The sequence below is a fragment of the Ictidomys tridecemlineatus genome, chromosome 2 (assembly GCF_052094955.1).
Source record: "Ictidomys tridecemlineatus isolate mIctTri1 chromosome 2, mIctTri1.hap1, whole genome shotgun sequence".
Lineage (NCBI taxonomy): Eukaryota > Metazoa > Chordata > Mammalia > Rodentia > Sciuridae > Ictidomys > Ictidomys tridecemlineatus.
Window position 1 is genome coordinate 142,031,754 of NC_135478.1, and position 26,052 is coordinate 142,057,805.

At 40.2% G+C, this 26,052-nt stretch overlaps 1 protein-coding gene across 3 annotated transcripts in view; it reads right to left on the reverse strand.

Annotated features, from left to right (window-relative positions):
• The window catches only part of Bmper (BMP binding endothelial regulator), a 235,952-nt gene that overhangs the window by 159,640 nt on the left and 50,260 nt on the right, over positions 1-26,052 (reverse strand). For all 3 annotated transcript variants that reach the window (XM_021722275.3, XM_005319188.4, XM_078039865.1), the window contains exons 4-6: positions 19,449-19,531; positions 15,470-15,560; positions 11,352-11,434 (exon numbers count right to left, since the gene is read on the reverse strand). In XM_021722275.3, coding sequence (XP_021577950.1) covers positions 11,352-11,434; positions 15,470-15,560; positions 19,449-19,531 — 257 coding nt within the window. The remainder of the gene's footprint in view (positions 1-11,351; positions 11,435-15,469; positions 15,561-19,448; positions 19,532-26,052) is intronic.

Sequence of the window (26,052 nt, forward strand, 5' to 3'; positions counted from 1 at the left end):
GACATCACTTATTTCTAAGTATTTCAGTAACATAAGACATACACCTTAAAATGTTTGTATCCTTGACCCACTAATTATCCTTCTATGAATTTAGCCTGAGAAATAACATATTACTTTTGAAAGATGTTTGTCAAATTATTCATACATAATCATGAAAACTAAAAACATTAATTTTAAATACCAGAAAAATGATTAAATTATGATAAAACAGTGGAATATTAAGTAGATATTGAGAATAATTTTTGCCAGGCATGGTGGGGCATGCTTGTAATCCCAGCAGCTTGGAAGGATGAGACAGGAAGCTCGCAAGTTCAAGACAAGCCTCAGCAACTTAGCAAGGCTCCAAGCAACTTAGTGAGACCCTGTCTCATAATTTTAAAAAAAATTAAAAATTTAATTAAAATGAAAAGGACAGGGGCCAGGTTCAGTGGCACACACCTGTAATCCCAGCATTTTGGGAGTCTGAAACAGAAGGATCACAAGTTCAAAGCCAGCCTCAGCAACTTAAGGAGGCCTTATGTGACTCAGGGAGACCCTGTCTCATAGCAAAGAGTAAATCTCCTGTACTAAAAAAGGGGGGGGGGCGGAGATGGGATGTAGCTCAGTGGTAAAGCACCTCTGAGTTCAATACCTGATACCAAAAAAGGGAAAAAGAATTATTTTCAACACATTTTAGTGAAATGGATATATATTTACAATTCAGATTGAGTATCCCTTATTCAAAATGTTTGACAAAATAAGTGTTTCAGATCTAAGAATTATTAAAAATTTTAGAATATTTGCATAGACTTTACTGGTAGGTCATCTCTAATCCAAAACTCTGAAATCTTAACTGCTCCAAAAATTTGAAATTGTTTGAGCAATTGGTACTCAGCACCACACTCAAAACTTGAATTTTATAGAATTTTGGATCTTAGTTTTCCATATTAGGAATGTTTAAGCTGCATCATGTTAGATGAAAATAATAAGGATAGAAAACTGCATGTGGAAGGTGATCCTACCAAGTTATATAACTGCATATAAATATGGAAGAAACAAGTTGGAATATATTAAATATTGTTATCAGTGGCTATAAATTGAGTAGTACCACTAAATATATTTTCAATATATTTAGATTTTTTGTAATGATCATAAACTATATTTGGCACACAAAAATGCTCCATTATAGTTTAATTTGGTTTTATTTTTAATAAATATACCCAAATAAATATGTTGCAATTGCCTGGAGAGAAAAAATGAAGTCCCTTTCATCATTGGTACTCAGTGCCTAGCACAATCTTTTAAAATTAATAAGTGACTTGGTTGGTTGCAGAGAAAAGAGATATGTAAAGATGGAAGGAGGAATGGACAGATAGTTGGAAAATTCTTCAGAGTTTAGTACAATAAGCATCTTTCCTGAAACTTTTAGAAGATAAAAGAGGTTCATCATCTGATAGAGCAGAAGGAGAAAAAAAAAAGAGAAATAGAAAGAACAGTCTTTGTATGGACACAATGGATTGAGAGGATTGAGTTAACTCTTCTATCAACTCTCAATACCTATTCCAAACTCCATTCAAATGCTCCACTTTCTTAGACAGATAGGAGAAAGCAACTGTTCAAAAGCTATTACACAGTGTTGCCTCCATTCTACCAGGAGGATAAATCCACATCCACAAAGCCACTAAAATGCATGTCCAGGTGAACCCACCTCCTGTATAAAATCTCTAAGGAGGGCCTTTCTAAATGGATGCTCAGACCTCGTCAGTGAGCAAGGTGTAGATGCACCCCATCAGATAAACATTTGTTCCCATCCATCTCTGGAAGCAGAGGCAATGAGAGTGGCTCTGTCTCCAAAACTATCACAATTTCTTTGTATATCCATAATTTGTTGGCAGAGAGAAGCGCTGTGGATCATAACATCTCAATTCTCCAGCTGTTATGAGGGTAATAGATCTGTGTTCTTCACCCACTCTGGCATCGCTGTGACATACGCTTCGGCTGAACGCCCAAGGCTGAAATCTGGTCTGAGTTTAAACTTTCTTAGACTTGTGAACTTTGGAGAGAGGAAGCGTAATGCTTTTATTTTTTTATTGTGTTAATATCTCTTGCATCGGATTCAGGGTTCCTTTTGGATGCTCACATCACCATTATGTCTCCCTTGAAATCTTTGGTCATTCTTCACCTCATAGACGAAATGGCATTTCCCAGTTTCAAATGTCTACAAACAGTCATGGATAACATCTCAAAATTATAGCACATAGTAGGGTAGAAGGTAGATTGGGAGAAATAGCATATGGCTTTATTTTTGGACAGGTCAGGTTTTCTATTATTACAAGCTCCTTGACTTTAGGCAAAATATTAAACTTCTCAGAGTCTATTTTCTTCATCAAAAGAGAAGTCAACACCTCATAGGTTAAACAAAAATTTTGGAAACTAACATTAAAGTACAATAGGTGCCTGGGCAAGAAGCACACATTCAGCAATATCATCTACTATTATCAATAAGTCCTCTGTAAATAAATCATTTGTTGATCTCTTTTCAAATTGTGTTTTCAGATGAAAGCTCAAATGTCATATAAGAAATTTCCTTTTCAATGATTCTCCCTATTGTGTTTATTATTATAATATGTTGGTGACTACTGGTATAGAAAAATAAGTTTATAGGGTACTTCAACTACAAATTATATAAAGAAATAATCATAAAGAATTCTACAAGCTATAAAAATAAGATATATGAGGTTTAAAATTAAGGATGTGTTCTGAAAATGCATAAGGCAGGACTGAGCTAGGATTTAAAATATAGGAGAATTATTCCCAAGCTTTTTAACATAAAAAAAAATTAAGCCCTCTGTTGGTTTCAGGAATTTGCTGAAAGTACTATCTTATAACACAAATAACTCAACTATGTTTATAAACTCTTAAAGATATGCTGTGAAGCCCTTGCCTCACTGTTTGTACCAAATCTAAACCAATATAACATAAAATGTGTCTAATCCACATCAAGTCCTCACACTGAAAGACCCATATTAAACCAGAGGCTGTAAAACCTCATAATTACTCCCACCATTGCCCTCTTCCTTCTAAAAATGCTATTAAGGCTCCGCATTGTAATGATCAATTACCATAGTAGGCAATTAACCCAGTTTTCCTTTAAAAACAGATCATTTTGATGACATTGCCTAGAAGCCAGAATTTAAAACCCCATTTCAATAGCTGTATACTTAGAGATTCAACCTAATCAGAGTGGCATTTCAACAGACCTTCCTATAGGACTCTTAGTACAAGAGATAATCATACCCACTTAGATTTATTCTATAGAAAATATCAATATTCACAATCTATGATCCATCCAAAAACAAACAAGCAGAATACCAGCCATTTTTCTAAGCAAGTTGGAGAGGCCCCTCCTAGTGGCCAAGGGCTATCCAGCTCACCCTTTCAGGAAAAGATGGCTTTTTTTATTGTTGTTCAATTGATTTCTCTAAAGCAAGACCTTTTTGACCTCGGGTGATGGTACATCCATAATGCAAAATGAAACACTGCAGCAATTATATCAATATTTCAGACTAGTTTTGAAAAACTCCTCTGAGGCTTTTTGGCATACACAAGTTAGATAAACTGCCCACATTGATCTAATTCACTTGATAATTGCTCAATTCTCCAATTTACTGCCCAGATGTAGCCAAATCTCTCCCCATGGACAGAGACAATATAATGACAGCTTATAACTAAAATGCACCAAATTGCACATATTACTTCAAGTAAGGCAGAGGCCATGAGAGAGTGTTCAGGCTTTTAGGGTCCCAAGTCCCCATGTCAGAGAAGTGGGTGGTTAGGAATGTAACTTGGGTTACCATGGCATGATGTGACTTCAGCAATAATGAGGAATTCCTCTGCTTCCTAACATAGGTGGTGTGATCTAGTTTGGAGACACTGGAATCTGGAATGGCTGGGGGTGGAGTCAGACATGTTCATTCTTCAGGGCAAGGTCAACTCTGAGGGTAGAGGATTGCACTCTCTTAAAAGCTCTTCCACAGCAATGGCCCTGATCACTGGCAACTGCTCTCTGCCACTGCAACTTCCTGCTGCCTAGAGATGTGGGAATTGTCAAGGCTTAGAGAACACTTTTCAAACAAGACATCCCCAGGGAAGTCGTACACATTCCACAGACCACCATTTATAATAAGTGCTACTGCCGATGAACATAAATCCATCTTCGTTTCTGAGCTCCTCCATGGCGAAGTGCATCTCTCTATTCCCTGCTGAACTGGTAAAGATTAAAAATGTTCATGAGGGAGGGAAGAAGGGGAGTGGAGGGTGGGTGGGTAGGAGAGTGGCAGCAGCAGACAGAGGAGACAGGCAAAGGAAAGGAAGGAAAATAAAGTCAGCATTCATTCATTCATGAATTTAGCAATTATTATGTATGCTGATTATGTGTCAGGCATTATTTAACTTCAACAGGGTAAAAGTGATCATTTTACCCTGTTGAAGTTAAATAAAGCCTTTGAGTAATCCTATAGTTCAAAACAGCAGTGGAGAAAATTTCTAATATTGTTTATACAGAGAAATGATAAATGTCTATGGTGATAGATGGGCCAATTAGCCTAATTATATAATTACACATTGTATACATGCATGGAACTATCACATTGTGCCCCAGCAATTTGTACAATTACTGCATGTCAATTAAAAATTAAAATGTTTTAAAATCATCACAATCAAAAATATCTGATTACAAACCATTTTAGATGTCTGGGAATTAAAGCATATGGTGCTATAAAAGGTTTTACCAATAAGATATGCTCTGGTCTTGGGAGTCAAAGCAAGCATTTCTGAAGGAGGAATGTTCCAGCCTCCAAGTGCAGGATGAAGATGTGCCCACCTACATATGGAGGGAGAAGGAAGGGAAGGGAAGGGGAGGGGAGGGCGAGGAGAAAATAACCTAGGGACCACAAGGTATTAAACCAGTGTTCCTTAAGCTCTATTTGGCAAATGAATCCTCTAGGGATCTTGTTAAACCACAGGCTTCAATTCTATGGGCCGGGAGGAGTGACAGAGACCCTGCATTTCTAACAAGGTCACAGGCAAGGCCTGGGCTGCAGGTGGGAGGCCATACTAGCTAGTGAGGAGCAAGAGATCCTGTCTAAAGGCCAAAGCAGAAAAAACAAGAGAGGCCAATGGTGAGGCCAGAGAGGTGCGCAGGGGCCGGGCCATCCCAGGCTGTGCAGGACATCTTCAGGAATGCAGGCTAGAGGAGAGGGAAGCGGAGACTTCCATTTTCTTTGTTCTCTCCAAATAACTTTCCTCAGAGTTTCATTTTCCCTGGGAGACAGCGCTTTGCAGTATCTCAAGTGTAAATGAGAGCAAAGGTGTTTATGGACTTCAAGGCTTCTAAGAGCCAATAAAGCACAGCTCCTTCATCACAGACAGCCCATTAACAACCCATGTTTATTGGTAAAAATCCTCTGAACTTAATATGCCTTTGTCAGCAAAAGTAATTGATCTTGGCCGGCTAATTTGGCGGGTTTTACAGACTGAGGACCTGCCACTCTTTCAAGAGTATCCTGCAACTCCGTGGGCTATAATCCCTTCATTAGGTAATTTCCAAGAACCCTGAGCCCATAGGATTCCTAAAATAGTTTGGTTAAAAAAGAACACAAACATCCCTCATTGGCACCTTTGTCTTTGACCTTACAACCTTGAAGATGGGTTTTACAGAAATGTCTATGCCAAGTGCCACCATCCTTATTTCCTGAACATTCAACTGAACAATGACACATACAGCTGTTTGCCGTGCAGCTGGCAGGTAATAAAAAGTCAAGTTTAAACCCAGAGGAAGCAAATGTGTGCTTCAACCAATGCTTGGTATGCTTTATAAATTATTCTTTGGTTCAGACTCGGGAAGAAATCATCTCTCTATTTTAAAATTAATAAGGTACTTACGCTGAACACATTGCGTACAGAACACACTCAAATGTGACTCAGACGAGTATACAGAACAGCTAAAGGAATGCAAGTCATCACTCCTCTGATTAGCATCCAGGCTCTGGAGAAGCAATCCTCTTGGCTTTTTTTTTTATTTATATAATGTGTAAGTGGGGATCATAAGGTTTAACAAGTGAGAATAAAAGCGCTGCATTTCCTAAATGAGTCATGATGATACTCACACCTAAAAATGTGAGATGTTCTGCTTCTGGAACTGGTACTAGCAAAGGGTTGTGAAATCCTCTCCAGATATCTCCAAAGGTTAGCATGTTCTCAGCTGTCTGGAATGCCGTATATACTGTCCCAACTAAAATCAGGATGTAAAATCATGTGTAAAGCATTTGTTTCATTAGCTAAGACATTCATCTCAATAAGAGGAAATGTTTTTCTGGTGGTCTACTATTCTATCATGTCACAAAAACATGAGGAAACAAGATCTTTCAGAAACTTGAAGAGTATAAAGAAAGGGGTTGGATTTAAATTGAAAGCCACCAACATCAGCAATATTTACTTAACATTGAGGGACACCTCAAAGAGTTGGTGACTCATCCATTAGACCAAAGATATGCAAGAGGGATGCTTCTTCCCACACGCATGACTCCAAGGGCAAACAGTCCCCTAATGATAGCTCAATATCGACCTGCAGTAGTTTCCCCAGGCAAGAGTGAGCTAGCCAGCATCAAAGAGCAGAACTGTCACAGTAAGGAAGAGAAAACACTAGTGTTTCTAAGTGTACCACAGCAAAAAAAACATCAAGGAAAGGAGAAGCGTGTCACACAGCAGTGCTCATGGCCACCGAGGATGGACAATGGAACATACAAAGACATCCCCTTCCACAGTCAACACAGGGAGCAAAAAAATAAACCAATCACGGTGATACCACTGGTTGAGTGCCTGCCTGGAAGTGTGTGTGTGTGTGTGTGTGTGTGTGTTTGTGTGTGTGTCTGTATGTGTCTGTGTGTGTGTCTGTGTGTGTCTGAGTGTGTAAAGGGAAGAAAAGAAGGGAAGGGGGCAGGTAAGCTAGCAAGTGAAAGGCCACAGACTCTCAAGAATAAAAACAAGAAAACCGCTGTCTCTATCTAATAGGATCCAGTACTCAAGCAATTGGAGTGGAATGGTAATAACCAACTAGGAAAGATCAAACACTCATCAGGTGAACAAGGAGAAGGAAGAACAAGGCAGCAACATGAACACTGGAGACACAAGAGAGAGTAGTAGGTTTAGGAAAATGCTAGAGGCAGTGGTCTAAACATGCACATGGTTGCATACATATTCAGAGATCTAAAGATAGTAATGAGTATACATTTATGTACATATACAAGCACACATATGCTTGCCTAGCTATTGTAGCTGACTCTGTTGCTGCACTCCCCCACACACACACATACATATTCACTGCTACCACTTGAACACAAGGCCAGATTTCCAGCTGCTAACACCTGTATTTCTTCCTCTGGCCACTTGAGTGACAGGCTAGAAATGCTACCCAGTTTAATTTGTCCGGACCCCTTTGATGGGCACGTCCCCTGGAACTGGAGGCTAAGACCTTGGGTGTTGCCGCTGGTGGTAAGGGGAGTTGGGGATCGAGAATCCCCTCTGCTTCCCTCGGCCCCTACAGTCATGCCCACGCTGCTGGTGGTAGGGGGAGTTGGGAGTTGGTATAGGAATAACTCAGCTCTTTCATCACTTAGTAAGAAAATCATGAGGCATGAATTTTATACAGATTTCCAGAGTTTCCCCAGTAGGATTAAGATCTAGTAATCCACACTGGTAGTTCATTTGGTATCTTGGTTTATGCTATCATAAAATGCCACCGAATGGGGAATTTAAAAAAAAACTGATATTTATTTATTTCTCACAATTCTGAAGACTGAGAAGCCCAATATCAAGGCACCAGCAGGTCTGGTCTCTGTTGAGGTCTGCTTTATCTGCTTCCAAGATGGCGTCTTCTCTGCATCCTCTGGAGGGCAGGAAGTCTGTGTCCTCATGCGGCAGTAGGAATGGAAGGGTAAGAGAGGTCAAACTCTCTCCCTCAAGCCCTTTCATAAGGACACTAAACCATTTGTGAGAGCTGATTCCCCCATGGCCTAATCACCACCTCTTAAGACCACCACAATGGGAAATAAATTCCAGCACATGGTTTTGGAGGGACATTCAGACCTTAGCACTTGGTAACATACCCTCCACTGGCTGCCTCCCCTTCTTGTCTCATTTCCACATTCTTCTGTCAGTCTTCTTTATCTCCTACATAAACTATTTACATTCAAATAATTGTCTCAGGGTCTGTTTTTGAAGGAATCCAAACTTAGACATGTAAATATGTGTGTTTGGATTTGTATTTATATTCACACTTACATATATATATTTGTTTATATGTGTGTATGTGTTTAGATAAATACAAATACAGATTTATATACACACAAATATATATTCACATAAATATAGCTGGCCTTCCATATCCATGAGTATCACATCTGTGGATTCAACTGCCTACAGATGGAAAGTATTTGGAGAAATTTCTGAATCTGTACTGAACATACACAGACACAGACTTTTTTCCTTGTCATTATTCTCTAAACAATAGAGTATAACAACTATTTACATAGCACTTACATTGTTTTAGGCATTGTAAGTGATCTACAAATGATTTAAAGTATTTGGAAGATGTATGTAGGTTGTCAGTGATTATCACACAGTTTGATATAAGGAACTTGCGTCTGTAGATTTTGGTATCCACAGGGGGTGCTGACCCCAACCCCCAAAAGATACTGAGGGACAACTGTCCTATTTATGTGCTCAAATGCATAAATATTTTCCTTTTTACCAACGCACATCAAGTTATTATAGACCATCTTCTTTTGTCAGAGGAATCTGAAGCCTAATGTTCTGAATGGCCCCCACCCCACAATGGCCCCATAATAACCTCCCCAGCAGCATTCAATCTCCTCCTGACCATGGCGGAAGCCCTGCTCCAGTATTTCCCTCTCATTCAGAAAGATGGCACCTCACACCCCACACATGCTACCAGCCACAGTTACCATGCCAGCTGCTGGCTTACACTGACGAGCCCCATGCCTGTCAGCTACAAAGCCAAACCATACATCTGCATTATTACATTCTCAAGCAGACACCTCCACAGCTGCAATCTCAAATCAAGGACAAGTACTGCCAAGACATTAGGCTTTTATTTAGTGCACTACATCAAAAGATAGCAAAATGAAAGAATATGAAAAGCCAGGTTATTCTAATAATGAGCTTCAACAAAGTTTACACCTTAGATTTTTTGTATTCATAAAAAGAAAAACTGCTCCAGGACCCTCTCCCACACCCAAGCCCACACATCCATGTCCTAACCTCAGGCGAGAACTCCAGCCTCTCTCCCATGTATTCTACTAGTAGAAAAGGTGGGCGTCAGAAATATAATCAAAAGCATAAGTGGCCCTTTAAGTGCTGAGGGTGAAACACAAAAAATTAGAAAAAAATCCAGGACTGATAAGAATACAAGAAATAAGACTATAGACGTGTAGGAATGGATATGTAGGTCTGGAAAGAACTCAGCTGGCAGGAAGGCTTGGGCAAGTGACGACATCTTTGGATTTTTACTTTGTCAACCATAAATGAAAACAGGACTTTCAGGGGCCTGAACTTGGCCCTAAGGTGTGTTTCATTCAGCATATGCTAAGTTGAAAAACAAATAAAACTCAATGCCTCAGTATATTTGGATCTGTGACCCCTGTGCACATAAGGCCTGAGCTCATTTCTAGTTCCAAGGTTGGATTCCTTGGACTGATGTCATCAGTAGAACTTGAAGAACTCCCATCCTTCTCACTACCTTCTAAGTTTCCTCCCTGAGGAGCTCAGCTATCTGACATTGACACACTTTGATCAGAAAGGCAATTTGTGCAAGCATACATTTAAAATTTCCTCTTGATAAGTGCCTTATTTCTCCCTCATTCTACTCCTAGAAGAATGAGATTACGATGAAAATTACCAGAAAATGCTACAGCTTCCAATAGGGAAGAGATAAAATTGAGAAATTGGCAATATTTAATGGCAAATAGAAATCATTTACATAAAAACAATAAGTCTATCTACCCAGCATTGGCAAGAAAATAAGAGGTTCAACTGAAATATGCAAGGCAATGTTCATTTTCATTGGTAAATTATTTTTGTTTTTAACATATTACATAAATATAACATGTTTTAAACCCAGATATATAGACACATACACATTTTCCTTTCTTCCCTCCTCCCATCTCTTCCTTCCCTTTCTTCTTCTCCATACAAAAACCATCACCCTTGGTCATATTGGTTTTAACCTAGACTCTAGTTTGGATATGCATATGCTATAGGAAGAGCAAAAGATTTTAGAAAAGATATGTAGAGAAATGATAAATGCTATAATTTATGATGATCCACATCTGATTCTGCTTTGGTGAAATTAGGATGCTAGAGTTCCCCATGTATTTTTTATTATTCTGCAATACCCTCTAAGTCACAAGTGATTTGGAAAATGTATGTTCTTTATTACACAAGAGGGTAAAAATATATGGCTGCGCTAACTCCCTATTGTAAATAACTTGGAGCAGCTGCTGAAGACCAGATTCCCCATCACCACCATCACCACTACCAAATTTAAAGTACATTAATTATAAAGATCCCTTTAAAATTGCTGCATGGGTCAACTTCCTCTTCTCATTCCTATGCATTCTGGGGATATTCTGAGTAAGTGGATTAAAAATCAGCAATGCTTAGAAATAGCAATCTATGGCTTTGTGCTACTAATCCATACTCTGCCCTGAATGGACACAGGCAATTTCCTCCCATCCATTCTCTGCAACTGTTCCTGACCAGCTCTCACCCCACAGAATGCACTGAGCTGTGTACTTTTCCCCAACTGCTTTCTGTGAGCCTGCATTCAATTCAACAGCTGACTCAGCAAGAAACTCCTCTGCCCTCAAAAAAGAACAGAAAATCCATGGTATTTCCCAAAAGGAGGCTGATGGAAGAAAATCAGCTGCTCTCTGTCACTCTTTGGAGCAGCAGTTCTTAATTGGAAGCGACTTTGTTCTCCAAGGGATACTGGGCAATATCTGCAGACATTACTGGTCCTACAACTGGGGTGAGGGGTACTCCTATGACCTAATGGGTTGAGGCTAGGCATGCTACTAAATACCCTACAGTACACAAGACAGTCCCCACAACACAGAAGTACCCACCCCAGAGTGTCAGCAGTGCTGAGGCTGAGAAACCTGCTTCCAAGGAAAGAGCTTTTCCCTTGGTTGGAGAACAGAATAGAGAGAACCTAAGAGTCAGGGCTGCTATCAGTGATTAAAGCATCAAGTAACCCGAAGGATCACCCTAGCCAAAGCTACAGCAGGACTTACAACACAGGAACACTTGATACACTTGTTTCCTTCTGGATGAAATTCCTCTCCTTCCCGATACTGCACACCTTCAAACACACAGCCTGGAAAGTAAAGCAGAGTCCAGAATTAGGGAAGAAGTCTTCTTTCAACTTGATGTGATCCTTCCATCCACTGTTCACCTATCTCCCACCCCCACTTCCATTCCACCCCAACAAGTGTCCTCCTTCACCTGTAGATAAGATTACTACATAATTTTTTTAAAAAATAGAGTACAAAAGATTGACACATTGTCATGGGACCAGAAACCCCAAAGATGCCAGAAAACTTAGCAGTCAAACCCAGGGTGGCCCAACGACAGCAAAAGCACTATAGTGACTCCCATAGTGAGCCCCTGGGGCTGTGTCAGGATAGTGGTGACCACTACCAAGGGAACCCATCCCTAAGGGGGCAGAAGAAACCAGAGGAAGGCCAAGGGAAAGAGGTCAACTATGAGATAAAGAGCAGATGATGCTAAAGGATGCCACGTAATGAGTATCAGGGAACTGCACAGCCTCTACCAGGCCCTATGTACCCTGATCTCACTCCACTTTCCCAGGAATCCTACAAAGTGGGGTCTCTTATTCCTCATTCCACAGATAAGGAAAACATGGCTCGGAGTGGAAGTAATCCACCTGGCAGATAGCCAATTTGAGATTCATACTTGAGATTCATCCTTGGCTCTGACCCACCCACTGCACTAAGCAGAGGGCCAGGCACAAAGGAAAGAGGGGCAGAAGAGGGCAGTAAATACTCCATGGGTTTTCCACCCCACCTTGTGTGTGTTCAATGGGCTGTGGTCCCTCACAAGTTTGGCTAATAAAAGGATCAAAACTCAGAGTTGTCTCCTAGTCAGAAAGATGCTCAGGACACTGCCAATATTCTAAAGAGATGTCACAAATGACCTGAGGCACAGAGTGCCCAGCAGCTGTGTCCTTCACACTAGGAGAGGACTGTCAATAGCAAAACCACTTTCCTCACAAGGTGTTTGGCCAAGATAGCTGGGGTCCCTTTCCACATAGCAGACTGTGCAGGAAACAGAGCTACTGCGGAGGGGGGGGGGGGCGGGGGGGGGGCAAAACTTAGCCAAGCAAGCTCTCATGAAGGACTAAGGAGGCATGTTCAAGGTCTTCCCACTAAAACTGCCAGATGAAGCCACCAAATTCTTGGAAGAGCTGCTTCTTAATAAAAAAGATCAAGAACATTTTCCCCAGCTGGCCTGACCTCTGGCCCCATCCTTCTTAAAGCCAAATATGGCCCTTCATTCAACAGAAAAACACATAGCCGTGTGCCACAAGCCTGAATTTGAATAGGTAGATAAAGTTGAACTTTTAAAAAATATGCCCCAGGAATAAGACCTGTTTGGTATACACAACCAGGGCTAGCAAAGAGCCACCTCTTTGCTGTTCTGGTAATATGGAAAAACTTGGTAAGCATGGTGCCCCCCAGTCACTGCACCCAGCACTGTTCATGAATGACAGACGATGCGCAGTCTCTCCCTCCAAAGGACACTTCCAACAAAGTGTCTTCAATTCTTTTCTATGTTTGCACCTCTGATTCTGTGACACAGATGGCCAGGGGGATAAACCACAGAATCTACATTTAACAGCTTAAGTGAAGGAATTTCTCCGAAAATTCTGTTCAAGCTGTTCCCTCATGATCCAGCATCCTTGAGCAAAGAGTCAGATGGGATGGAAGGAACAGACAACCAAGAATGCCCTGAAATCTGTTTCAGGAAGAAACTGACCACAGACTGTACATGTTTGTCATTATGTGGAATACCATTCCCTGATCAATGACAGACGCCAGTCCTTCTGAATTAACAATCATACCCTAAGGCTCCCCTCGACTGTCTCTATCAAAACTTGGCTGAGGCCACTCTCCTAAGACAAAGGATAAGACATGCTGGAGCAGCTCCTTCCCATGTGCATTCCAATCACTGTCTGTGGGAATGAAGGACAGGGAGCAAAGATGATTCCTGACTTCATATCAGAAGGCACAGAACCTGCCCAGGAAGGCAAGTGGTCAGCGTGCGACACAGGCAGCCTCACTGTTAAAGAAGATCCACCACCCAGGGCACCTGGACCTAAGCAGAATACTTCTCATGGTGTGTGGTGAAGTGAGAGGTAGTGTAGCGTGGCGGTGAGGTAAGAGAAGGGCCAGGGCCCAGCGATACCTTCAGCCCTTACTCACTTGTGTACCTGGGCCTGGTTTCTTCCTGTTGAGCAGTGGACACCACCCCAACCCTCAATGGAAGGCTGTGAGAACTTAGTAGTGCAATATGTACAACCCTGGAGCCCAGCCCTTCCCTTCCTGGGAACACAACCAAAATCAGAGTGAAGGAGCCATTGCTCAAATTTGAAAACTTCAATGGCTGAAATAAATTCATGCTGCTGTTTGTGTGCCTACATTTCAAAGACAGCCTAAAACACGACTGTCTCCTAATTGAGAAGGCAAGAGGTGATGAGCTTCAAGGCTTTGCATTACCCTTGCTCCCTGACGGGTCCTATGGTTGTGGGCTGGGGGTGGGATCTCTGAGTCGATTCTGTATCCATAAAGCAACAGTCTGCTCAGAACAACCAAATTCGTATTTGAGAGATTTCGTAATTTTTGAATCTGGTTGACAAATAACATTTGTCTCATTACCAATCCCCAAGCTTGGCTGTGAAAAGAAATGTTGGAGAAGTCCAGGGTCCCACCCTCAGAGGTTCTGATGGAATTGGTCTGAGATGCAGCTGGGCACCAAGCTTCTCTTTCCCTTCACTTTTTCCAGGTGATTCTAACGTGCGGCCTAGAGAACTATGCTCTAGCTTAGCAAAGACCCCATAGACATTTAAGAATGTGGCTCAGGAGGCTGAGACAGGAGGACAGAGAGTTCAAAGCCAGTCTCAGCAAAAGCGAGGCACTAAGCAACTCATTGAGACCCTGTCTCTAAATAAAATACAAAATAGGGCTGGGGATGTGGCTCAGTGGTTGAGTGCTCCTGAGTACAATACCCAGTATCCAAAAAAAAAAAAAAAAAACAAATTTTGGAAAGAATCAAAATTTGATTAAAGAATTTAATGCTTTACAGAAATCTAGTATGAAATCTAGTATGAAAAGGAAGCTGAATAAAGACATTCTAAGATATAAGGAAGATTAGAAGTAGTAGACACTGGCTGTCCTTGTCACTGGAGGTGAGAAAAGACTGAATTCTTAAAAGAGCTCTGCTCTGCCACATGGAGGGGAAAGAGCCTAGCTCATTTCTGCACAGTATCCCACCATGGTGCCTTCTCATTTCACAGGAAGGTCCCAAGAACAGAGGACCCTCTAGAGAGTAACCTTTCAAAGCAAAGGGTAGTAGCTGTATCATCACCCATAAGGAAGAGTGCTCAGAGAAGACTCAAAATGCAGAACACCTGTTGGAAACACTTGGCTAGCAACTTAGGAGATCAGAAAAACTCTCTCACCTCAAAATCCCCAGGCTTATATGAAAGGGCAAGAAAAGATGCAACAGGCCTTTGCAATCCTGTTCAGAAAACGAAGAGGAAACATTCCCAGCCACTAGAAAAGGAAGATCCTTGCTCTCAGTTAGCCAGTGTCCTCTCATTTGTGTCCTCTCACAAAGACAGTGGGTCCAACTTGTTGAACCACACTGAAAACTTAGACCAGCAAAACCCTAAGCTAAACTCACTAGGGACACAGCTCTCACTTTTCAGAAAACATCTGGTCACCTCATCACCCCGGTGAGCTCTGGCCAACGTATTGCAATATGAAGCAGTAAAAAGACATTTCTGGAAACAAGTGAAAGCCACAGCCTTTCTTTCCAAAATAAGCGTTACCTGTGGCCCTGTGGAGTGGAAAGCAGGCCTCTGAGAATCCACATGCCAAGACCTACAGCACGTTGTGTTCATACTGGGCACACGGAGGAGGCCAACCAGACATTTCTATGCAAAAGAGCTTGCTTGCTCTTTTAAGTCCATCAGGTACACAGATGTAAAGTGAGGAAAATCCCAGTGGGGTGGGGATCACGCATACTTGAGAGAAGACAGATTTCAATACTCAATACTCCTGCACTGCACCAGAGAGCTTTCCAGCCTTCCGCTTCCTGAGAACATTACCTGGACAAGTCGGGCAGCAGGCTCCCAGATGCTCCAAAGGGTTTCTACAGTGAACAACACAGCGGACTTCAGACTGTGTAACGACACCTTCCTGCAAAACAGAATGTCCCAAATCAGTCAGCCCAGAAGTCCTACTGAGGAGCTACTATTATAGAAAAATAATCAAGGAAAGTGTTATGGTTTGGAACTGGAACATCCAAGCTCAGCTTCGACAATGCAGCCATATGCAGAGGTGAAAAGATCAGATTTGTGAGGGTTCTGACCTTGTGAGTGGATTAGTTCATCCTATGGATGGTAATTGTGAGCACGTGAGGCATGGTTGGTAATGGTAAGCACTGGACGTTTACCTTGGGGACTGTATCTGTCCCTGGCCCCTTCCTATCCCTATCTCTGCTTCCTAACTGCCATGAGTTGAGCAGCTTTCCTCCACCATGCCTTTGCACCATGATGTTCTGCTTCACCTCAGGCTTAGAGCAACAGAGTCAGCTGACCATGGACTGAGACCTCTGAAACCATAGGCCCAAAATTAAATTTTCTTACTCTACATTGTTCTTGTCAAGTATTATGTCACAGCAATGAAAAACTGACGAAGAAGGAAAAGAACTGGAAAGGTACAAGATGAGGGTGAGTGTGACCTAGAGATAGATACATGGCACACATGAGGTAAGAGCCATTCACCCTGACCTACTCTGTGGACCTCAGAGTGCAAATCCTGTCTCCTGTTCTTTTTCCTGTTCTTGCACTTTCTCTTTGGCCCTGCCTGTTTTCAGTACTGGCTGTATTTTCTATCATTGTTATTACTCTTCAAACCATTAACTGTGAGAAACAGAGTACACACGTAACACCCAGGCTAGCATTCAGAGAGCCAGATAAATTCTGACCACCCTTCTAGAAATAACAAGGCTGGTTTTGCAATCTTAAAAATGTAACTTGGTTTCACACCGTCTGGGGTTGGGTTTTCTCTCATATCAAATGAAGAGATGTGACAAAACAGTTTCTAAGTTTGTATTTAAGTAAGTCTAAACAGAGACTTCAAGTTTTAGTCATGAAATCAAGTGTGTCATTTGCAAACTGATCTTGAGATTCTGCTATCATCTTAATGTCAATTGAAATATTTTTTAAATTAATTCTCAGAGTCCATCTTTGAAGAGTTTCCTCTGTATTCTCTACCCATTTTGTACAGGAATTTGTGATTTTTTTGGTATTTATTTGTTTTATTTTGTTGTGAAGGGAGGTTAGCACGGGCTGAAGACAGATGTAACCATGTGACAACTAAGCCACTTTCTTCATTATGTCTGCCACCATTTAGTACCAATTCAACAAGGAGAGTTCTACACTAAATGGCTTCATATTATGTCAGGAATAAGATTTGTAGGACCAAGTGGATTTATTGTAGTTTGTAACACATTTGGAGACAGGAACAATTCTCAAAATACCAAGAATAGATAAGATTTAAAAAAAAAAAATCCATGTCTTGGTTATGTAACTGAAGCAATGCAAAAATGCTATGATCCAGTCGGGTGTGGTGGCTCAGACCTGTAATCCCAGCAGCTCAGGAGACTGAGATAGGAGGATTGTGAATTCAAAGCTACACTCAGAAATGGAGGCAATAAGCAACTCAGTGAGACCCTGTCTCTAAATAAAATACAAAATAGGAATGGGGATGTGGCTCAGTGGACAAATGCCCCTGAGTTCAATCCTGGTACTAAAAAAAAAAAGAAAGAAAGAAAGAAAGCTATGATTCAAAGTCAAATTTCCTTCAATATCTGCAATTCCGATGGAGGCTTCAAGTTAGTTTCCACCATCTCTGATGATCAGGTTGTCCTCTTCTAGTAGGAAATTAAAAATTCATCAGAGGACATAAGAAAGGAGGCAAAATTCAACTCAGACACTAAGGAAATCCTTGAATTCACTGTTGTCTGGACTCTAATTGTAGCCCCACACATAGGCATCTACCAGGAGCATTTTTAATGACAGTCTTGATTATTGCTTCTAACCACCAATGAGACAGTTCGAGTTATAGAGGGTATAAGTGAGGTACAGAGAGGTTAAGTAACTAGTTATGTGAGCAGCAGAGCCTGTATTTCACTTACTGTCCTACACTGGGTCCAATGGAACTGATTTTGTGCCCTCAGAAGAGCTTTCAAATAGAGTTTGCAATTGTGTCTGTTCTTTGGAGAAAAAAGAAGACTAGCCTGAGAAGTGAAGATCATTTCCTGCATTCTTTGATGAGGTCTCAATCCCTAAAGACTGGAAGCAAGAGATGGCAAAGTGGGAAGGTTCGAGCTGAGCAAAAGAACAGTTCTATGTAGCTTTCTTCACAGGATCCTGCATTGTTTTTGCTTATTGAATGAAATGACATCACACTAGCCAGCAGAGCTTAGGCAAAGTTTTAAAACAGGAGGATAAAAGACAAATTTGATCTTCAGCAGGTAACATCCCCTTTCTGCATGCCACTCTGCAGTTCAGTATTTCCTGACTTCCCATAATAACTTGATTTTCCTGCATCAATTATCTCCAGCCTGCCGAGTGACTAGTAACCAGAGATGATAGGCAATTGGAGGTTTAATGTTAACAACTGATAATGGCTTGTAATCTGTTCTTCAGGCAACAAAATATTCCCTCCCTCCATTTAATTTAAACAAGGTCTTCATTCAAAGGCAGGAAAATCTTTAGATACAAGCAACTTCAGGATCAACATGACCTGGGATGATTGTACACAAATCTTATACTAGACTGCAAAGTTATCCTGTTTAACCAACATTTCAACCAAGGCTTCCAGAACACCCTGCCCAAGAGTGAAAATTACATTGATCAAAAAGCAAGGTGGAAGTGAAGTGGTGCAAGTTTGTAAGAAATGTCCGCTTTTGGTGTTATTAAAACTCTTTGCTCTTATCTCTGTATCATGAGGCTGGTTGAATTTATAAACTAGTGTAAAAATTCAACAAATATTTATTGACATAATTAATTTATCATTCACAGCTGTCTTACCTTCTGCTTATTTCAAAAATGACTATATAAAAAAGATGAATAAATAACTGAAGGTCTTTTGAATGAACATGCTTGCTGTGGGCATTTAATAAGAACATGTTAATATAAAATTCATATTTCATAAACTAAATGTCAATATGCGTAAGATCAGAGAGAAATATCTCTTGTGGTGCTCACTTTTTAATCTCCTTTTAATGCAAATGCATTTCCTGAGATTATGAAATGGGATTTGGGATACAATGACTTAATAGCACCTTCGCCACAGAAAATTTCCTAGTTATATTAAAAGTAAATGAGCATTATTTTTTATCAGAGTATTTCTTTAAAGATAAGAAAAGCAGTTTAAAATTTTAGTTCTATGATTCCCTTTGGTTCATCTTTCTGTGTTTAATACCTGTGAGGATTAGAGCCATGTGGAATTACTGATCTTTTTGGAATTCAGCAAGCATCAGCCACAGTGGGTTCCTTGGTTGCTGGAAAAAAGTGGCTCTTGGGTTTGTCAGGTTTAAATCACCGAGGTCACAGTGTACCAGTTGCTTCTATTTAATATAGTTTATGGATTGGCTGTGGCTCAAAATCTTTCTAAATCAAAGAAGGAAAACCTATCCCATCTAACAATACCTCTTTTCTGCTAAGAGGAATTCATGTTTTGCTTAAAGATAATTTCAGAGGAAGATATGAATTTTCCCCCAAGAATGTATGCATCTTCCTGCAGTTTTTCCAGGCACCGTTTACCAAGGGTGGACAATTCTGTTGTGTGTTTCTGGAAAAAAAAAAAAAAGTCCTATACAATGTCCCTCCTGTACCTGTCTTCTTATGGTGAATGCCACAGTAAAATACATACAAGGATACAGTTCATTTTCATTTGTTTATCTTTTTGTTTTTTCCTTTGAGAGTTTTATTCTGTGTGGTCTGGAATGGGGAGCTAAGGAGGACCCTGTGGAGTCCTCACTGGAGAGTTAAAAAAAAAAAAAAAGCTGGATTTTACCTGGCACTGGTGCAGGACACAGGGCTCAGCTGGGCTCTGCCATTTGAAGGAGCTGTTGTAGGTATTTCCTTCATAGGTGCAACCTAGGTGGGAAACACAGAAAGAAAAAGAAAGGCCAAAAATGAACATGTGTTTCCTTTATCTTTGGACCAAAAGAAGTTATATCTAATTACAACAAGACTAGTAATCCCAGAGACCATCAGCTCCCGGGCTATTTTTTCCCAGGACACAGCTAAGCCTTCTAAGTACCTACTTGGCATCCACTTAGGTTAATTCTCTGACTACTAAATCCACTAATTCATGGACTGTGTTTTCAAATGAAACATCACAGATCGATGAACTCTCTTGGCCAAAATGCATGATTTTATTATGCTTAACAAAGTTCTCATACTTTATTACTTCTCATAATACCAGAGCTAAAAGAAGCACTATGAAAAAGGTGATCTTACATGAGAGCAAAGGAACTCAAAATTGCTGAAGATCAAGAAAGAAGTTTCAAATGTGGCAGGGACTTAAAGCAGAAAACTAAAATAGAGAGATTGATTGCAAAATTCTATACATAAGAACTACTGTCTTCATCGGATAAAACCTTCCAAGGCTTACCTCCTAGCTCGCAGAGCTATGGTTCCCTGGTTCAATTTTATTTCACTCTTAGGTAATAAATTAGATTAAACATATCTGAAACTGCCAATGTATGGATTAGTATATGTTAACTCACTGGCCAAAATAAAAGTCATACTTATTCATTGGCAAATAAAGAAGTCAAAGACCAGAGAGGCTCCAAAGAGGGAACAACTCATTTAATTGAGATTCCTCAAATAAATAATGGCATGAAGTCAAAGAAATAATGGTGTGAAGAACAAGCCTCAATCTTGATTTAGTTTGTACAAGCAACTTCCACACTGAGGGTTATACTTCCTGAGAAGGTGCAATTGGCTATGCCAACAGTCACTGTAGTCTCAGGAGCCCACCAGGCTTAGAATGTTTAACCCAAAAAGTATAGAAAAGAACACATAGAAGGGATAATACAGAAATCAGTCATTGCCTGTCTGTTGCAATGACTTCTGGCTACCTAATCAACCTCAATTCTTGTCTGTTTATCTTGTTCAAGACGAAGAGGAAAGACTCACTTTCTTCCATGAGTCCTTTTAGATACTGCTGTGGTCAAAAAACTTAATGCATAGAAGCAGAATAATAAAGGACTTAGGAAATTTTCAGTAGATGTTTTCATAAACTCAGAACCATGATCTAAATTCCCAAAGAATTATGAATGACTGAACAGAGCTCGGTAATACTCTTCTCTCTAGTTCCTACAAATCAAATTACTAAAGTACACAGCTGATTGGAAACATATTAGGGAAATGCTTTCGCTATATATTTTTTAATTTCCTTTACATGAAGTGTTACGGAGATAAAGTATTCAACCACAGGAAACTTTAGCACACTACAAATTCTTACGCCAAACCAAGGATGAATACAGTAAATTTTCAACAATGAAAACCAATATAAAACAATTGGGGCTAGCATAAATCTTAGCAAACAGGCACACTTAACAATCGACATGCCATGTGCATGTCTGACCCACTAACACAGACTCACTCAGATAATAAATAACTTGTTCCGAGAGATGGAGGCGGGGAAATCAGAGAACCAAATCCAATTCATGTTAAGTCCAAGTGCATATGAAACGCCTGCCAAGTCTGCCAGTAGAGTTTCCGAATATGCTATATATTTTCATCATCTGGATTAAAAAACTTAAAGAAAGGGTAATTTTTTTTTTCTTTTGCTGCTTATAGGGCAGGCAATGATCTTGCCTTTTTTACTCAGAAGGAAGTGTTGTACAAAACCCATGCAGCCTGGGGAGGAAGTGCAGGCCAAAAGATTGTTCTTAACCAATGCCAGGTCATGTGCAAAGGGCGCCAAGAGCAGCACAAGGGCCTCTGGATTATTCCACTCTAAATGGAATAAAGGAATCTAAAGGGATTGGAACAAGTGGTCCACAGTACAGGGAACCCAACAGTGTTTTCTGCTTCAAATAACTGTCCATCCGAAGCATCGTTCCTCCCACCACATTCTAACACGTGAAGAAAACTGGGCAACAATATTGGAAAATCAGACCAAGGTCATACTGTGAAGTGCTTCATTGCTTTACTGCCCTTGTTCATACATCAATCTATCAAACCTGAATCAAAGTAACAGATTTCCTCCAATGATGGATGACTCTGAATTACTAAAAAAGACTCAAAAACATCTGGGAAAATCTCCACAGCAAGGGTAATCCACACCTTTTCCTTCCTCCCCTACCCTCACTAGCATTAGCTAGCTATGGAGACTGCAGTACATCAGGGATCAGAGGAGCTTTCATAGGTGAGGATTCTCAGAAATAAGATGATTAAAGAAAGGTTATTACCACTCTTAGGGCTCATGTTCAAAGATAAGCATGTTATCTTAATGAAAGACACTAAGGTGCACTATATGAAGACTGTGGCTCAGTGGAAGAGTGCTTGCCTGGCATGTTTGAGGCCCTGGGTTCAAATCTTAGCACTGCTTAGAAATAAAAATAAAGGCCCATCAACAACTAAAATATATTTTAAAAAAAAAAGAAATCAAATAAAAACTTAAATATACTCTAGAAGTAAATCACCTCTTATTTTCTTTTTTCTTTTTTTTTAAAGAGAGAGAGAATTTTTTAATATTTATTTTTATTTTTTTTTTTTTTAGTTTTTGGTGGACACAACATCTTTATTTTTATTTTTTTGTAGTGCTGAGGATCGAACCCAGCGCCCTGCGCATGTCAGGCGAGCGTATTACCGCTTGAGCCACATTCCCAGCCCTCACCTCTTATTTTCTATAAGGTAAATTCTTTGTAATAAATTCTATTTGTCACCAACTTTATGTTGATCACAGGGTACACACACAAAACCTTGCCCTCCTTTTTTGTTTAAGCCTCAGAGGCAAAATATTCTAACTCTCTTTTTGGCCAGAATTGAAAGAGGGGCAAAGAAAAATTTCCACTATATATCCAGGCAGAGTTTTCATACTGCCTCTCATGAAAGACGAGTTTTATTTTTGTTTTTCCAATCCAATGCAGACTGATACTTTGAAAAATATAATAAAGATGACTTACTAGAATAATTGAATTTAAAAGACTATACAAAATGATGTAAGCCCATTTTTTATTATTACATGTAATAGTTACAGAATCCTCTGTCACTGAGCCACATCTCCAGCCCTTTTTATTTTTTATTTTGAGACAGCGTCTCACTAAGTTGCTTAACAAACTTGTTAAGTTTGTGAAGTTGGCTTCCGACTATTGAGTATCCCACCTCAGCCTCCTGCCTCAGCCTCCCAAACCACTGGGATTACAGGTGCACTCCACCATAACCTTTTTCTTTAAATGATATTTACATAAACTTTCTACAAGAAAATTTGTAAACACCCATTCATTTTTCCTCTGGTATCAAAGAGCTTTAGAGATTCCACAAGTTTCAATAAAACCATAAGTACTACAGAAGGAAGAAGGGATTATTTTCTGATAAAATCACACTATATTTAAACCAGTAGTTTGAAACCAAGGGAGATTTTGCCTCCCACCCCTTCTCCCTCCCAGAGATTTTTGGCAATGTTAGGGGACATTTTTGGTTGTCACAACTAGAGGCTTAGGGATATTCCAGGCATCTAGTGAGGTAGAAGCCTGAGATGCTACTGACAGCTGACAAGGCACAACAAAGAATTAACCAGCCCAAAATATAAATTGTGCCAAAATTAGGAAATACTGTCTTAAACCATCATGCAGAGTGTAATAATCTTCATTTATGTCTAAAAAATACAAAAATGAGCCTAAGCTAGTAATACTTTGCTTTTATATGCATTTGGGCTCTTTTTAAATTAAATATTTTTCAGAGTGAAGAAGAACTTCATTGTATTTTTTAGCAGACATGCTCTTGTAGAGAAGCTCTGCCTAGTCAACCAGTCATCTCCGAAAACACATGGCGATGGAAACAGGAAGAAGACAAATTAATTGAATCCACAGTTAAACAATAAAACTCATTTTTCCTATTAGTTGCAACCTTTTGCAGTGGCCACATTATCCCCAGGGAGAGAGAATACCACACATTTTCATCATTCTGTTGTTAAAAGAACTGTTGAAAATCATCATGACCATAAAAAATGGCACTGGCCCTTGAACAAGTCTTAAACGTGCCTGGTTTGGCCCTTCTAGCCTAAATCCTGTCACTGCTTATGCTAACCTGAGCCTTAGAGCAAAGAACTGGAAGTTATCATCATTACCGGTAGCTTACCCAAAGCCCCTCACAGTGTATCCCCAAACTACATTTGGAGTCCTTTCCCTCCTCCCTAGAACACCACCATGGTTCCTGGGGTTGCTTTCTCAATGAACCTGCATGCTTCTGAATGCATGTTCAAGTTCTCAATGGGCAGCCTGGCTACGGTGGGATGGCCATCCACCATCCCCATGAAACTTATCCTCTCAGGCTGCAGTTCTCTTCCGAAATGCATAATCAAAGGACACTGGGTCTTTATCCTGTAGGACCTCTCTCACACCTTTCTTCTTCAACCCCCCTCACACATTTTAAAAACTCTCTTCCAATTCTTTCCATTCCCTCCATTCTGGCCTCAGCTAAGCTGCGGGTTATTTCTCACCTGGACTGTTACAACAGCTCACTAAATATCTTTCCTGGTGTGGTAAAGACGGTATCTTTCAAGTCGTCCTCTCCAATAGCTGCCAGCATGTGCCTTTTCAAGTCCAAATTTTATTATGTCATTTGCTGACTCGAATTCCATCAATGATGGATGGTACTCAGCCTGGCTGAGATGTAGACTATGTACCAACCCCCTCAATCCTTCTTCTCCTGACCAATCGGATCAGAATCTCTAGAAATAGGAAGTGGGAAAAGGAATCTAATGTACAGCTGGGATTGAAAACCACTGACCTTTACTCTAAAATTAAAACTTGTTGGTATATCCAGTCACATCTTGGCATCCATAACAGATTGGTTCCAGGACCCCCAGAGAATAGCAAAATCCACAGACACTCCCTTCAAAAAACATGGTGTATATTTGCATATAACCTACACACACCCTCTCACATACTTTAAATCATCTCTAGCTTACTTAAAATATCTAATATGATGTGACTACCATGTAAATAGTTGTTATATTTAATTGCTTGGGGAATAATGACAGGAAAAAAAGTCTACACATGTTCGGTACAGATGCAATTTTTTAAAGATATTTTCAATTTGCAGATGGTTGAATTCACATGAACAGAACCCAAAGACATGGATGGCCTATTAAACAAGCTCCCAGGCCTGACCTTAACTCACCTCTTCTCCCAAACTCAAACTGTCTCCACTGCCTATAATCTGCACTTAGGATTTCACCAAATATGGTCAGAAGATCTCATTCCACAACTTTGCATATACTTGTCCCTTCTTGGAAAAAAAAAAAAAAAACAAATCTCATCCATTCCTTCCATCTCCTCCCGGCCCCCATAGGGACACAGAGGTCATCCAGGCTCTCATCTGCCTAATTCATCCTTCAAGACTTGGCTCAAGGTCATAGCCTCTAGGAAATCATGCTTTAAATTTCCCTGACCAGTCATACTTCCATGTACTTTCTCCATGCACAATGTGAATTTCCAGGTCCCATGTAGCAGGCACTTAATAAATGTTTAATTTCACTGGGAGTAAATAGCAAGCACCAACACACATTCCTGCAAACTGTAGAAATACGTCATAGAGAAGATGGCATTCTCTGACTGACCTCTCATCTTCTCCTCTTGGGCACATAGGCCCAAATCACCTTCATCTCCAGAAAAGTAAAACATCCTTGGAAAAATTCAGACAAGCTAATTTTCAATAGGGTGACTTTTCTTCCCCAAATCCACTTTGGTTCCCAAACCACTAGTTTCTACTTCTCTTTGTTGTTGTTGTTGTTGTTTGTTTGTTTGTTTTTGTTCTGTTTTGTATTGATTAGCACTCAGTCATCTTTACTTAAGATGACTTGGCATTTCTGAAATCAGTTCATGCCATATGACATAGGGAATGAGAGCAAACAGGCCTGCCATTCTTCCAAGCTTCCAGGTCCCCTGATGGGGTACCCCCACCCCTGGACTTGGTCAATAAACCCCAAATTCCCCAAGTCCAATACAATTTTTTTAATGAACCACTTTTCAGACACTGTTCTCCAAAAACATATGGAAGTACAATCAGAAGGGATAAACATAAAATCTGACTAGCCATTTGAGGGCTTAAATTGTGTCCTTAAGAGTTCATTTGAAACAGGCTTTTATTACTCTTTAAGGCTGTACCTACCATGAATCCTGCAGGCAATTTTGCTTATTTGGGGCTAATGGGAATTTTATAGCCAAACCATTTCCTCAATCCCAAGAGAAGAAATCAGGTTCATGAACTGAGTTCTTAAAAGAGTAGTGTGTGCCCCTCACCACACATTCTTCTCATAGCTTTTCTTGTTCTGTATTCCAATTAGGAATTCAACGTACAATTAAAATGAAATAATCAACAATAGAATAAAAATGGAAAAAAAAGCAATTTTACTTAATTTTTGATGATTTTTTTATGCC